We start from the raw sequence: 16469 nt of genomic DNA, 5'->3' as shown, positions 1-16469 counted from the left end.
CTGTCTGTCTGTCTGTCTGTCTGTCTGTCTGTCTGTCTGTCTGTCTGTCTGTCTGTCTGTCTGTCTGTCTGTCTGTCTGTCTGTCTGTCTGTCTGTCTGTCTGTCTGTCTGTCTGTCTGTCTGTCTGTCTGTCTGTCTGTCTGTCTGTCTGTCTGTCTGTCTGTCTGTCTGTCTGTCTGTCTGTCTGTCTGTCTGTCTGTCTGTCTGTCTGTCTGTCTGTCTGTCTGTCTGTCTGTCTGTCTGTCTGTCTGTCTGTCTGTCTGTCTGTCTGTCTGTCTGTCTGTCTGTCTGTCTGTCTGTCTGTCTGTCTGTCTGTCTGTCTGTCTGTCTGTCTGTCTGTCTGTCTGTCTGTCTGTCTGTCTGTCTGTCTGTCTGTCTGTCTGTCTGTCTGTCTGTCTGTCTGTCTGTCTGTCTGTCTGTCTGTCTGTCTGTCTGTCTGTCTGTCTGTCTGTCTGTCTGTCTGTCTGTCTGTCTGTCTGTCTGTCTGTCTGTCTGTCTGTCTGTCTGTCTGTCTGTCTGTCTGTCTGTCTGTCTGTCTGTCTGTCTGTCTGTCTGTCTGTCTGTCTGTCTGTCTGTCTGTCTGTCTGTCTGTCTGTCTGTCTGTCTGTCTGTCTGTCTGTCTGTCTGTCTGTCTGTCTGTCTGTCTGTCTGTCTGTCTGTCTGTCTGTCTGTCTGTCTGTCTGTCTGTCTGTCTGTCTGTCTGTCTGTCTGTCTGTCTGTCTGTCTGTCTGTCTGTCTGTCTGTCTGTCTGTCTGTCTGTCTGTCTGTCTGTCTGTCTGTCTGTCTGTCTGTCTGTCTGTCTGTCTGTCTGTCTGTCTGTCTGTCTGTCTGTCTGTCTGTCTGTCTGTATGTCTGTCTGTCTGTCTGTCTGTCTGTCTGTCTGTCTGTCTGTCTGTCTGTCTGTCTGTCTGTCTGTCTGTCTGTCTGTCTGGCTGTCTGTCTGTCTGTCTGTCTGTCTGTCTGTCTGTCTGTCTGTCTGTCTGTCTGTCTGTCTGTCTGTCTGTCTGTTCACCAAAACAAAAGAGTGAAAATAAAAGGACCAAAAACTATTTTTCACTTATTATCACAATTATAAATGCACATTTTTTAATGAGGGAGATGTTCTTCAATTAGGGTGACGTTGATTTTTTTTTTTGGATGCTTATCAATTCTTTCTTGTGTTTTATATATTACATATTATCTCAATTGCAGAGGCTGCACCTTCCGAGATTATCTTCTTTGCCATCGACTTTATTATTATATATATTCGACTTGGGTAACAACTATGCACACTAATATGACATCAGATCGTGGAGCAGGAGGAGGGGGTTCTTGGAGACTACCACCGGATGAAACTTTACAGGTCCAAGATCCAAGGCAAAAGGATCAGGATATTGATTTAGATGAAGGTAACAATTGGCGAAGTATAATATTCTCCTTGATCGTTATAAGCTTCGTCATAGCTGGTATCATCACTGCCATATATTTATTAGGGTAAGTATTTCTGATTTCGTGTGTAAAAACTGTATCTTTTTATAAACCAAAGTTTTTACAACAACAAGGAAACTAAAGTTCACGAAATTTGTTTTTAATTTGTAGGTTCAGAATAGATCGAAATTGTCTACAAAAAATGGCCCTTAATTTTAGAAAATCGCACATGATTTTAAAGCGCTATTGATTTCAGAAATTTTTTCTTAATTATAGAAATATTTTTCTTAAGATTATGGATGCTATATTTTTGAATTTTTTACGAATTCCCAAGTTAAACTGCGTTTTCCAAAAAGTTCCCCGACGCAAGGATTCTTAGCAAAAGAACCTCAAATTTCGAAAAATGCTGAATTTGCACAACTTTCCGGAGGTCTCAGAGGCAAACGAATTCATGGTTTGCTTTGATGATAAAGTTTTTCCCAAGCCCCAAACTTGAAATAATTTTAAGATTTTTTTTCTTGTGCTAAGAATCCTTGAGTCGATATTTTCCGGACTTTTTTCTTAAAGTAATGGCGTAGTCGCCTTTGATTCTAGGCAAGAAATACTATATCTCCGTAGAAAAAGTGGTATAGTTTAGTACATTCTTAAACTGTGAGCGGTCACTTTAAAGAAAAGACATTATTTCTTTGTGCAAGGTGCAAGGTGCAAGGTGTAAGGTTTTGTCAATCTAGGGGGACTTTTAGCAAAAGTTTAACTATTTTTGAAGTCGATGAGCTTTAGGCGGCACTTTTAGAAATGTTCAACTATTACAAAAACAAGCTCAAAACAAAAGACATTTTTTTTTTTGAAGATAACGGTTTTTAAAGGTGGACTTTAGAATGCATGCAAGTTTGCACTGGGAAGCGAGCAACAGTTGACAAAGTTTAGTCTTATCAATTGCATCGCGTGATCAGTGGGAGCAGTCAAAAGTTATTTTTCCCAGAAACTTTAGACAATTTTTAATCCACTTTCAAAAACAAAAACATTTTTTTTTTTGTGAAAAATGTTTTAAAGAGTAAGTGTATTTTTTCTGTTTTTTGGTGGAAAAAACTTATATTATTCTATCGTATTCTATCCAACCAGAACATACATAATTCGAAAGCATTCATTCTGATTCAGAATCTAAAAGAAAATCTTGCCCATATTTTGCCCAAAGACCTTATATTTAGAAATAAGTGAAATAAGCCGTGCTGCATTGTTCGAGGTTTGGTCGAAAAACATAAAAACAGCTCAGCAAGATGCTCTTATAGAGCACGCAGCGATGACATTGATCACTCCAAATTGAAACTATACATGAGTAAACTGTCTTTTGAATTTCAAAACAGATTTGAGAAATCTAGGAGAGATAAAGCCAGGTTTCTTGCTCATAATCAAGTTGGATTCACGTCACATTGAACGGCTACCCCATTGATGTCATTGCTTCCACTTTAAGTAAAGGGTGTTTTTTTAGAGGTATAGAACTTTAACTTGGCATCACTGTTCAAGATGGCTACCGATTTAACAGCTGTCAAGTGATTTATTCTCAGTTTGGTTTGGCAATTCATCATAAATAGACTCACACCTGAACAACGCTTGGAAATAGTGAAATTTTATTTTGATTTATTGAAAGACACGTTTGGTCACCGACTAATTTCACGAATTGGACCTATAAATTGGCCTCCAAGATCTTGTGATTTAACACCGCTAGACTTCTTTCTTTGGGGCTATGTAAAGTCATTGGTATATGTGGATAAGAAACAAACGCTTGACCATTTGGAAGACAACATTCGCCGTGTTATTGCCGATATACGGCCGCAAATGTTGGGAAAAGTCATCGAAAATTGGACGTCCATATTGAACTACATCCGAGCCAGCCGTGGCGGTCATATGCCAGAACTCATATATAAAATGTAATGCAACAAGATTACACTGTGCAGCATTTTTAGTGCTTTTTAAATTTACCTCGATGGATGCTATATTTTTGGATTCGTTACGAATTCCCAAGTTAAACTGCGTTTTCAAAAAAGTTCCCCGACGCAAGGATTCTCAGCAAAAGGACCTCAAAGTTCGAAAAATGCTGAAATTGGCCAACTTTGCGGAGCTCTCAGAGGCAAATGGATGCATGGTTTGATTCGATGTTAAAGTTTTTTAAAAGATACACCCTTTATCTTTTAAACCCCATACTTAAAAAATTTTTAAGATTTTTTTTAAGGCAGAAACAAATTCTAGAAAACATAGTCAAAAAACATAAAAGTATACAGCAGCGGTCAAAATGGTAGTAGTGTTGCCGCCCTGTGTATTTAAAAGTTTGTTGTTGTAATTGATCTTTTCCTGGTAATATTGTATTGATTATAGTTTTACTATTAGACTAATTGGATAAGAAAAAATTACAACATCAAACTTTTAAAAACACAAGGCGGCAACACTGCTACTATTTTGACCGCAGCTGTATGTTTTTCAGTTTTTTGACTATGTTTTTTGGAATTTATTTCTGCTTTAAAAAAAATCCTAAAATTATTTTATGTATGGGGTTTGAAAGATAAAGGGTGTATCTTTTAAAAAACTTTAACTTCGAACCAAGCCATGCATCCATTTGCCTCTGAGAGCTCCGCAAAGTTGGTCAATTTCAGCATTTTTCGAACTTTGAGGTCCTTTTGCTAAGAATCCTTGCGTCGGGGAACTCTTTGGAAAACGCAGTTTAACTTGGGAATTCGTAACGAATCCAAAAATATAGCATTCATCGAGGTTAATTTTTGATGCTGCATAGTGTTATCTTCCGAATAAAAAAAATTCATATCAATCGAATAATCCATCGTTGATTTATTGCAACTTAAAGTTCTATCCGTCTAAAAAAAAACACCTGTTACAAGAGGGAGGGCACAAAAAGCCTTTTCTGAGTGTTGTCGTAAAACATATAAAAGGAAAAGCCAAGAATTGTTGTCAACGATAGATGAGGATTGTTATATATTGTCAACCAAACATCTGTTTTTTATTCCTATATTCTATACTCAGTTAGTACTTCAAGAATCTGGAAACTCTGTAAGCTTCCCATACAAAAAAGCAGTCTGAAATAGAACTCATTGAGAACACAACATATTGGCGACGAGAAAAAAAAACGGTTAAATCGCATAAATCGTGTCGAGTAGTCGTTGATTTTCATCAAGATGCCGGCAGATGATGATTTAGTTCAAGCAATACTTGCTCAACAGCAAGCATTTACAAAAGACATTATGGAACAGCAACAAAAATGGATGCAAGCAATGATGGATAGAAACGCTTCTCCAGGGTGATTCAAGCCACACCGTTGAATTATCTTCGTGTCCTCCATTCCACAAATTCGACAAAGACAATTAAAACTGGGAGTCTTACTTTGAACAGTTAACACAGCATTTTAACGAGGTTAGTGAAGAAATTAAGCAAAATGCTTATTTTCTTTCGTGGTGTGGCATGAACATATTCGAACTATTGAAAAATCTGTTCGCGAGCAACAATTTGAACACGTATACATAAATGCAACTCACAGACAAGTTAACAGAACATCCCACCGGGAAAATTCCTCTGGAAAATAACATATTTTCATGAGGTTTCTCCATACAATTGGAAGGAACAAAACCTCATTCACCCCATACATTTCTTCCATCTGTGGTTTCAAAATACACGGGGGTGACACAAAAAGTAAGGGGGAAATGAGGTTTCTATCTGGATCTCTGGCAGAAGAATGCAGGACAAAATCCACTGGTTTTTCGACTTCCCGCATTATAGATTTTCCATACGTACTCAGTTATGGTTTTCCTCCACTTGCAATATCTGCTTTTCTACACCCTCCCAGTTTAGGTTTTTCCAGACCCTCGCAGTTTTGGTTTTGCACTGCTTTGCAGTATCTGATTTTCCACAATAAAAATCATGTTTTTTTGTAATATTTGTTTGTGTATTTATTAATAATAATTACAATCGAAGCTTGGAACTAAAAATTTTTAATTCCTGAAGCATTCCCGGGCTTTGCTTGGCCGAATGCAGTTCTTAGGTATCCATGTCTTGTCTGTCTTCTGAAAATATCAAAAATAATTAAGATATGAATGTAATACCAGGAATAATAATAAGAGTAATTACCATTATTACGTCTCCGCACAAAATTAAAGGATCACTCCAGAAATTATGCCTGGTTTGCCATGGCCGATCATTTTCCCTCTGATCAGATGTTTTCTGTCGGGTATCTATATCAAAAACTATGAGAAAAAAAAATAAAATATGACAAACGCAGGCGCAACACTTCTGGTCCCAAGAAGTCTCAATCGGCCTGGCTGAAATAAATTTAATATTTTGATTAAGTTAAATAACTAAGTTAGTACTGAAGTACTATTTATACAACCATTTAATGAACACCTCACACCATTTACCACTGGTAAAGATTAAAAACATTTCAAGTGTCACTGAAATGCAGAATTCGTGTTAAAGACAGCATCCGGAGGCGTATATTTATTTATGGCGAAAATATCTGTGGTACTAACCTTTGTAGCGCTGAAATAAAAATTATTGAAAGACAACATTTTAAGCTGTTTTTATTGTTTTTTCGATTAAAATTAACTATTTTCACTTTTTTTTCACTCTTTCCAACAAATTTAAAAATGATGTGACACTGTATCATATACTTGATAATACCAAATTTCAGATAAATTTAGTGTAAATTTCGTTACAAAGTAGTGTCACACTTTGCCGCCGAATAAATATTTCGTTTAAACAATACTTTTCAGGAACCGTAATCATTAAATGTTACGTATATTATAGGTATATTAGGCATTTTTCGTGTTATTAATACTACCAACACGAATTTTTATTTGGTAACAACTCTTAAAATGGCTTAGGCCAAAATCTGACGATCCAATTATTTTATTTCACAGAAAATATTTAAAAATGTATAAAACAATTAAAACAATTAAAATCGTCAATAAATATTATGATTATAGACATAATGATTATAATTATTTAGTTTAATTTATTTTATTAAAAATTAATAATATTTTTTCTACGAATTTTAAAATTACTAAAAATTTAAGATAAATGTGAGAACAAGATTTTTGGTTTTGGTGTAAATCATAGAATTTTTTTATATTATAAGTTGGGGATTTTTTTTGTTAAAAAAATTATAATCGTAGTGCCATAGAAATCACACAGCGCATAAGTGGCCTGATAGTGATGCTACTCAGAAACCCACCCCCATTTAACGCTCAGATATTATCTATCCCCACACCGCCGCCTGCAAAAAAGAAACAGGATTTCAAGAACACAAAAACCAACTTCTCACTTTCCCGCTGGGATTTCACAACAAAATGAAACGTTGTTGCTGCTCGCTATGAGTTTTTTAAGAGGACACAATCATGCCAGAGAGAAAGTTTCGTGATGCCGTATGTCACAAGTGCGGTAGAAAGGGACATATAGCTGTTGTATGCATGTCGAAGCAAGACAAAAGTAAATTGCAAATGCAAAAAGGTCGCAAAGCCGAAGCAAACGAAATCGAAACGATTGAAGCTGTAAACAGTGTAACAGGTCAAGTCAAGTGTCAGCAGAACAAGATTCTTATAGATCTTGAAATACACAGCAAAGTGATATCATTCCAAATGGATTCCGGAGCCACAGCGTCCGTAATCAACGCGAATACATACGCGCTGTTGAATAAGCCAAAATTACGTGTTCCCGAGTATTACACCGAGTATACACCAATACCATTGCTTGGGGAGTTGCACACATTTGCAAAGTGCGGTGAAAAATAGAAGCATGTGGTTATAATCGTTGCGAACATTGAGACATCAAACAATCTATTTGGCATGGATTTATTCAACATTTTCGGCTTTGATATCATGCAAGTATCAAAAGTTCAAGAGGTGCACGAAGGCGAATTAAGTGACCTTTGCAGCACGTACAACGAGGGGTTCGAACCAGCCATGGGTGTCATAAAAGACTTCAAAGCAAGTGTATTTTTAAAACCGTCAGCAACACCAAAGTTTTTCAAGAGCCGTCAAATTCCATTTGCACAGATGGACAAATTCAGAGCTGAGGCAGACAGACTTACACAAGCCGGAATTTGGAAGCCGATAAAATTCATCCCCAATTGTGCTAGCACCAAAACCAGGTGGCGCTATTCGCATATGTGGCGACTTTAAGCAAGCAGTCAACGCACAGATCGATGTTGAACAGTATCCACTACCGACAAAAAAGGTTCTGTTTTACATAATACGTCACGGCGAGCAGTTCAGCAAAATCGATTTAAATGATGCCTATCTTCAAATGGAACTGGATGAGAATGCAAAAACTATCATGGTCGTCAACACACCCCTTGGCCTATTTCAATACCAGCGCCTTCCCTACGGAATTGCCAGTGCTCCAGCGATCTTCCAAAGGTATGTGGAGCAGCTTCTAAAAGGAGTAGAAGGATGTGGCAACTACTTGGATGACATCATCATCTCAGCACCTACAAGCGAGCAACATCTAAAGCGAATCGACCAAGTACTCAGTATTCTTCGTGACAACGTTATCAGATGCAAAAAGGAGAAATGCTTCTTCTTTAAGGACGAAATAGAGTACTTAGGACGAAGAATCAGCGCTCAAGGGATTCTTCCAGACAGCTCAGGCTTGGAGGCTGTTAAATTGTTGCGTCCGCCTTCTAATCTACAGCAATTAGAAGCATTCATGGGTAAAGTTAATTACTATTGCAATTTTATACCAAATTATTTTCAGTTGGCCGCTCCTTTGAACCAACTTCGTAGAAAAAATGTAGCATATCTTTTTGGGCCGCAACAACAACAAGCTTTTACAGCCCTGAAGTCCCATATTATCAAGTTATTTTTCCCAGAAACTTTAGACAATTTTTAATCCACTTTCAAAAACAAAAACATTTTTTTTTTTGTGAAAAATGTTTTAAAGAGTAAGTGTATTTTTTCTGTTTTTTGGTGGAAAAAACTTATATTATTCTATCGTATTCTATCCAACCAGAACATACATAATTCGAAAGCATTCATTCTGATTCAGAATCTAAAAGAAAATCTTGCCCATATTTTGCCCAAAGACCTTATATTTAGAAATAAGTGAAATAAGCCGTGCTGCATTGTTCGAGGTTTGGTCGAAAAACATAAAAACAGCTCAGCAAGATGCTCTTATAGAGCACGCAGCGATGACATTGATCACTCCAAATTGAAACTATACATGAGTAAACTGTCTTTTGAATTTCAAAACAGATTTGAGAAATCTAGGAGAGATAAAGCCAGGTTTCTTGCTCATAATCAAGTTGGATTCACGTCACATTGAACGGCTACCCCATTGATGTCATTGCTTCCACTTCAAGTAAAGGGTGTTTTTTTAGAGGTATAGAACTTTAAGTTGGCATCACTGTTCAAGATGGCTACCGATTTAACAGCTGTCAAGTGATTTATTCTCAGTTTGGTTTGGCAATTCATCATAAATAGACTCACACCTGAACAACGCTTGGAAATAGTGAAATTTTATTTTGATTTATTGAAAGACACGTTTGGTCACCGACTAATTTCACGAATTGGACCTATAAATTGGCCTCCAAGATCTTGTGATTTAACACCGCTAGACTTCTTTCTTTGGGGCTATGTAAAGTCATTGGTATATGTGGATAAGAAACAAACGCTTGACCATTTGGAAGACAACATTCGCCGTGTTATTGCCGATATACGGCCGCAAATGTTGGGAAAAGTCATCGAAAATTGGACGTCCATATTGAACTACATCCGAGCCAGCCGTGGCGGTCATATGCCAGAACTCATATATAAAATGTAATGCAACAAGATTATCTTCCGAATAAAAAAAATTCATATCAATCGAATAATCCATCGTTGATTTATTGCAACTTAAAGTTCTATCCGTCTAAAAAAAAACACCTGTTACAAGAGGGAGGGCACAAAAAGCCTTTTCTGAGTGTTGTCGTAAAACATATAAAAGGAAAAGCCAAGAATTGTTGTCAACGATAGATGAGGATTGTTATATATTGTCAACCAAACATCTGTTTTTTATTCCTATATTCTATACTCAGTTAGTACTTCAAGAATCTGGAAACTCTGTAAGTTTCCCATACAAAAAAGCAGTCTGAAATAGAACTCATTGAGAACACAACATATTGGCGACGAGAAAAAAAAACGGTTAAATCGCATAAATCGTGTCGAGTAGTCGTTGATTTTCATCAAGATGCCGGCAGATGATGATTTAATTCAAGCAATACTTGCTCAACAGCAAGCATTTACAAAAGACATTATGGAACAGCAACAAAAATGGATGCAAGCAATGATGGATAGAAACGCTTCTCCAGGGTGATTCAAGCCACACCGTTGAATTATCTTCGTGTCCTCCATTCCACAAATTCGACAAAGACAATTAAAACTGGGAGTCTTACTTTGAACAGTTAACACAGCATTTTAACGAGGTTAGTGAAGAAATTAAGCAAAATGCTTATTTTCTTTCGTGGTGTGGCATGAACATATTCGAACTATTGAAAAATCTGTTCGCGAGCAACAATTTGAACACGTATACATAAATGCAACTCACAGACAAGTTAACAGAACATCCCACCGGGAAAATTCCTCTGGAAAATAACATATTTTCATGAGGTTTCTCCATACAATTGGAAGGAACAAAACCTCATTCACCCCATACATTTCTTCCATCTGTGGTTTCAAAATACACGGGGGTGACACAAAAAGTAAGGGGGAAATGAGGTTTCTATCTGGATCTCTGGCAGAAGAATGCAGGACAAAATCCACTGGTTTTTCGACTTCCCGCATTATAGATTTTCCATACGTACTCAGTTATGGTTTTCCTCCACTTGCAATATCTGCTTTTCTACACCCTCCCAGTTTAGGTTTTTCCAGACCCTCGCAGTTTTGGTTTTGCACTGCTTTGCAGTATCTGATTTTCCACAATAAAAATCATGTTTTTTTGTAATATTTGTTTGTGTATTTATTAATAATAATTACAATCGAAGCTTGGAACTAAAAATTTTTAATTCCTGAAGCATTCCCGGGCTTTGCTTGGCCGAATGCAGTTCTTAGGTATCCATGTCTTGTCTGTCTTCTGAAAATATCAAAAATAATTAAGATATGAATGTAATACCAGGAATAATAATAAGAGTAATTACCATTATTACGTCTCCGCACAAAATTAAAGGATCACTCCAGAAATTATGCCTGGTTTGCCATGGCCGATCATTTTCCCTCTGATCAGATGTTTTCTGTCGGGTATCTATATCAAAAACTATGAGAAAAAAAAATAAAATATGACAAACGCAGGCGCAACACTTCTGGTCCCAAGAAGTCTCAATCGGCCTGGCTGAAATAAATTTAATATTTTGATTAAGTTAAATAACTAAGTTAGTACTGAAGTACTATTTATACAACCATTTAATGAACACCTCACACCATTTACCACTGGTAAAGATTAAAAACATTTCAAGTGTCACTGAAATGCAGAATTCGTGTTAAAGACAGCATCCGGAGGCTTATATTTATTTATGGCGAAAATATCTGTGGTACTAACCTTTGTAGCGCTGAAATAAAAATTATTGAAAGACAACATTTTAAGCTGTTTTTATTGTTTTTTCGATTAAAATTAACTATTTTCACTTTTTTTTCGCTCTTTCCAACAAATTTAAAAATGATGTGACACTGTATCATATACTTGATAATACCAAATTTCAGATAAATTTAGTGTAAATTTCGTTACAAAGTAGTGTCACACTTTGCCGCCGAATAAATATTTCGTTTAAACAATACTTTTCAGGAACCGTAATCATTAAATGTTACGTATATTATAGGTATATTAGGCATTTTTCGTGTTATTAATACTACCAACACGAATTTTTATTTGGTAACAACTCTTAAAATGGCTTAGGCCAAAATCTGACGATCCAATTATTTTATTTCACAGAAAATATTTAAAAATGTATAAAACAATTAAAACAATTAAAATCGTCAATAAATATTATGATTATAGACATAATGATTATAATTATTTAGTTTAATTTATTTTATTAAAAATTAATAATATTTTTTCTACGAATTTTAAAATTACTAAAAATTTAAGATAAATGTGAGAACAAGATTTTTGGTTTTGGTGTAAATCATAGAATTTTTTTATATTATAAGTTGGGGATTTTTTTTGTTAAAAAAATTATAATCGTAGTGCCATAGAAATCACACAGCGCATAAGTGGCCTGATAGTGATGCTACTCAGAAACCCACCCCCATTTAACGCTCAGATATTATCTATCCCCACACCGCCGCCTGCAAAAAAGAAACAGGATTTCAAGAACACAAAAACCAACTTCTCACTTTCCCGCTGGGATTTCACAACAAAATGAAACGTTGTTGCTGCTCGCTATGAGTTTTTTAAGAGGACACAATCATGCCAGAGAGAAAGTTTCGTGATGCCGTATGTCACAAGTGCGGTAGAAAGGGACATATAGCTGTTGTATGCATGTCGAAGCAAGACAAAAGTAAATTGCAAATGCAAAAAGGTCGCAAAGCCGAAGCAAACGAAATCGAAACGATTGAAGCTGTAAACAGTGTAACAGGTCAAGTCAAGTGTCAGCAGAACAAGATTCTTATAGATCTTGAAATACACAGCAAAGTGATATCATTCCAAATGGATTCCGGAGCCACAGCGTCCGTAATCAACGCGAATACATACGCGCTGTTGAATAAGCCAAAATTACGTGTTCCCGAGTATTACACCGAGTATACACCAATACCATTGCTTGGGGAGTTGCACACATTTGCAAAGTGCGGTGAAAAATAGAAGCATGTGGTTATAATCGTTGCGAACATTGAGACATCAAACAATCTATTTGGCATGGATTTATTCAACATTTTCGGCTTTGATATCATGCAAGTATCAAAAGTTCAAGAGGTGCACGAAGGCGAATTAAGTGACCTTTGCAGCACGTACAACGAGGGGTTCGAACCAGCCATGGGTGTCATAAAAGACTTCAAAGCAAGTGTATTTTTAAAACCGTCAGCAACACCAAAGTTTTTCAAGAGCCGTCAAATTCCATTTGCACAGATGGACAAATTCAGAGCTGAGGCAGACAGACTTACACAAGCCGGAATTTGGAAGCCGATAAAATTCATCCCCAATTGTGCTAGCACCAAAACCAGGTGGCGCTATTCGCATATGTGGCGACTTTAAGCAAGCAGTCAACGCACAGATCGATGTTGAACAGTATCCACTACCGACAAAAAAGGTTCTGTTTTACATAATACGTCACGGCGAGCAGTTCAGCAAAATCGATTTAAATGATGCCTATCTTCAAATGGAACTGGATGAGAATGCAAAAACTATCATGGTCGTCAACACACCCCTTGGCCTATTTCAATACCAGCGCCTTCCCTACGGAATTGCCAGTGCTCCAGCGATCTTCCAAAGGTATGTGGAGCAGCTTCTAAAAGGAGTAGAAGGATGTGGCAACTACTTGGATGACATCATCATCTCAGCACCTACAAGCGAGCAACATCTAAAGCGAATCGACCAAGTACTCAGTATTCTTCGTGACAACGTTATCAGATGCAAAAAGGAGAAATGCTTCTTCTTTAAGGACGAAATAGAGTACTTAGGACGAAGAATCAGCGCTCAAGGGATTCTTCCAGACAGCTCAGGCTTGGAGGCTGTTAAATTGTTGCGTCCGCCTTCTAATCTACAGCAATTAGAAGCATTCATGGGTAAAGTTAATTACTATTGCAATTTTATACCAAATTATTTTCAGTTGGCCGCTCCTTTGAACCAACTTCGTAGAAAAAATGTAGCATATCTTTTTGGGCCGCAACAACAACAAGCTTTTACAGCCCTGAAGTCCCATATTATCAACGCGACTCAGCTAGCTCATTTCGATGAAAACCTACCACTAGTCCTTGCAACGGATGCATCATCTTTTGGTATCGGTGTAGTCCTCTCGCAAATCCAACAAGATGGCAAGGAGAGACCTATTGTTTTCGCATCAAAAACGCTTGACAAACATCAGGTTAAATACAGCCAAATCGAAAAAGAAGGACTTTCTATAATATTCGGTGTGAAACGTTTTCACCAATATTTTTACGGCCGAAAGTTTACCCTTATAACGGATCACAAGCCACTTGTAACGATTTTCAATCCAGGCAAGCATCTTCCTTTAATGACGTCAAACAGGCTACAGCGGTGGGCCATTATTCTCATGGCTTATAACTTTGAAATACAGTATCGATCTACATCTGCTAATGGCAACGCAGATGCCTTATCGCGCCTTCCCGTGGGCATGGATCCGGATTTCGACAGAGAAGAAGAAGCCTGCCACATCGTAATGGAACTGTCACCACCGATTAATTCTGAGATCATTCGCAACCACATCGACAAGGACAAACTTCTAAAACAAGTCTTACGGTATGTTACTGTAGGATGGCCAGAAAAACTTCAGCAAGGCGAGGAAGCATTATTACCATACTTCAATCGAAAATTTGCCCTCACGATCAACAAAAAATGGCTTTGCCAACACACAGATGCCAGTCGTGTAATAATCCCAGTAACACTTCAAGCGCATATCCTGAAGCTGTTACACGAAGGACATTGGGGCATTGTTCGAATGAAGCAGTTAGCTAGACAACATGTTCGATGGCCTACGATCGACGCAGATATTAAAAACCTTGCTCAGTCATGCAGCATCTGCAAGTGCAACAATCCTGCTCCTCCAAAAGAGTATCAAAGTTGGCCTGCAGCAACAACAGCGTGGGAGCGAATTCATATCGACTTCGCCGGCCCAATATTCGATTCTATGTGGCTAATCTGCGTAGACGCTTACTCGCAGTTCCCATTTGTAGTTCAAATGTCGTCCATTACAACCGCTAACACGATCGCTGCACTATCATCGATATTCGCCATCGAAGGATATCCAAAAACCATGGTCAGCGACAACGGTCCGCAGCTTACGGCTGACGCCTTCGAGGAATTCTGCAAACATCATGGAATAACACACATAACCAAAGCACCGTTCCATCCAGCATCCAATGGATTAGCAGAGCGTTTTGTTCAGACGTTCAAATTCTCAGTCAAGAAAAACCTCAAAGACGGTATAACAGTCCGAGTAGCAGTTACTAAATATCTTGCTTCTTACAGGTTCACTCCAAATTCCTACGGAAAATCTCCCGCAGAGTTAATCCATGGTCGTCCAGTCCGTACCGTGCCAAGTCAACTTTTCGAGCAGCCTGTCGAAGCCAAGCAATCGGTTACCAAGTACGTCTCAAATCAAATGGTCTACGCTCGTAATTATGCAAGGGGAGAAAAGTGGATTGAAGGCTTTATCGACCGTCCAATTGGAAAAATGCTTTTCATGGCTCGCACCACAAATGGTTATATCAAGCGTCATTTCAACTAGCTAAAACCGAAGTTCTCAGCAAGCAGCTCCATCGAAAAACCACCAAAGTTCTGGTGGGTCCCGGATATTCCATAATACGTCACGGCGCGCAGTTCAGCAAAATCGATTTAAATGATGCCTATCTTCAAATGGAACTGGATGAGAATGCAAAAACTATCATGGTCGTCAACACACCCCTTGGCCTATTTCAATACCAGCGCCTTCCCTACGGAATTGCCAGTGCTCCAGCGATCTTCCAAAGGTATGTGGAGCAGCTTCTAAAAGGAGTAGAAGGATGTGGCAACTACTTGGATGACATCATCATCTCAGCACCTACAAGCAAGCAACATCTAAAGCGAATCGACCAAGTACTCAGTATTCTTCGTGACAACGTTATCAGATGCAAAAAGGAGAAATGCTTCTTCTTTAAGGACGAAATAGAGTACTTAGGACGAAGAATCAGCGCTCAAGGGATTCTTCCAGACAGCTCAGGCTTGGAGGCTGTTAAATTGTTGCGTCCGCCTTCTAATCTACAGCAATTAGAAGCATTCATGGGTAAAGTTAATTACTATTGCAATTTTATACCAAATTATTTTCAGTTGGCCGCTCCTTTGAACCAACTTCGTAGAAAAAATGTAGCATATCTTTTTGGGCCGCAACAACAACAAGCTTTTACAGCCCTGAAGTCCCATATTATCAACGCGACTCAGCTAGCTCATTTCGATGAAAACCTACCACTAGTCCTTGCAACGGATGCATCATCTTTTGGTATCGGTGTAGTCCTCTCGCAAATCCAACAAGATGGCAAGGAGAGACCTATTGTTTTCGCATCAAAAACGCTTGACAAACATCAGGTTAAATACAGCCAAATCGAAAAAGAAGGACTTTCTATAATATTCGGTGTGAAACGTTTTCACCAATATTTTTACGGCCGAAAGTTTACCCTTATAACGGATCACAAGCCACTTGTAACGATTTTCAATCCAGGCAAGCATCTTCCTTTAATGACGTCAAACAGGCTACAGCGGTGGGCCATTATTCTCATGGCTTATAACTTTGAAATACAGTATCGATCTACATCTGCTAATGGCAACGCAGATGCCTTATCGCGCCTTCCCGTGGGCATGGATCCGGATTTCGACAGAGAAGAAGAAGCCTGCCACATCGTAATGGAACTGTCACCACCGATTAATTCTGAGATCATTCGCAACCACATCGACAAGGACAAACTTCTAAAACAAGTCTTACGGTATGTTACTGTAGGATGGCCAGAAAAACTTCAGCAAGGCGAGGAAGCATTATTACCATACTTCAATCGAAAATTTGCCCTCACGATCAACAAAAAATGGCTTTGCCAACACACAGATGCCAGTCGTGTAATAATCCCAGTAACACTTCAAGCGCATATCCTGAAGCTGTTACACGAAGGACATTGGGGCATTGTTCGAATGAAGCAGTTAGCTAGACAACATGTTCGATGGCCTACGATCGACGCAGATATTAAAAACCTTGCTCAGTCATGCAGCATCTGCAAGTGCAACAATCCTGCTCCTCCAAAAGAGTATCAAAGTTGGCCTGCAGCAACAACAGCGTGGGAGCGAATTCATATCGACTTCGCCGGCCCAATATTCGATTCTATGTGGCTAATCTGCGTAGA

The 16469-nt window shown here is 38.2% G+C and overlaps 1 protein-coding gene across 2 annotated transcripts in view; it reads left to right on the top strand.

The window, feature by feature from the left end:
• Positions 1 to 1249: 1249 nt before the first annotated feature.
• The window catches only part of LOC138912460 (inactive dipeptidyl peptidase 10), a 591726-nt gene continuing 576506 nt past the window's right edge, over positions 1250 to 16469 (top strand). For both annotated transcript variants that reach the window (XM_070213361.1, XM_070213362.1), the window contains exon 1: positions 1250 to 1473. In XM_070213361.1, the coding sequence (XP_070069462.1) occupies positions 1265 to 1473 (209 nt within the window). In that variant the 5' untranslated portion in view covers positions 1250 to 1264. The remainder of the gene's footprint in view (positions 1474 to 16469) is intronic.

Source organism: Drosophila takahashii, chromosome 2R, assembly GCF_030179915.1.
Source record: "Drosophila takahashii strain IR98-3 E-12201 chromosome 2R, DtakHiC1v2, whole genome shotgun sequence".
Taxonomy (NCBI): Eukaryota; Metazoa; Arthropoda; class Insecta; order Diptera; family Drosophilidae; genus Drosophila; species Drosophila takahashii.
Note: the sequence above shows the minus strand (reverse complement) of the source record. Positions and strands in the feature narration are given on the sequence as shown.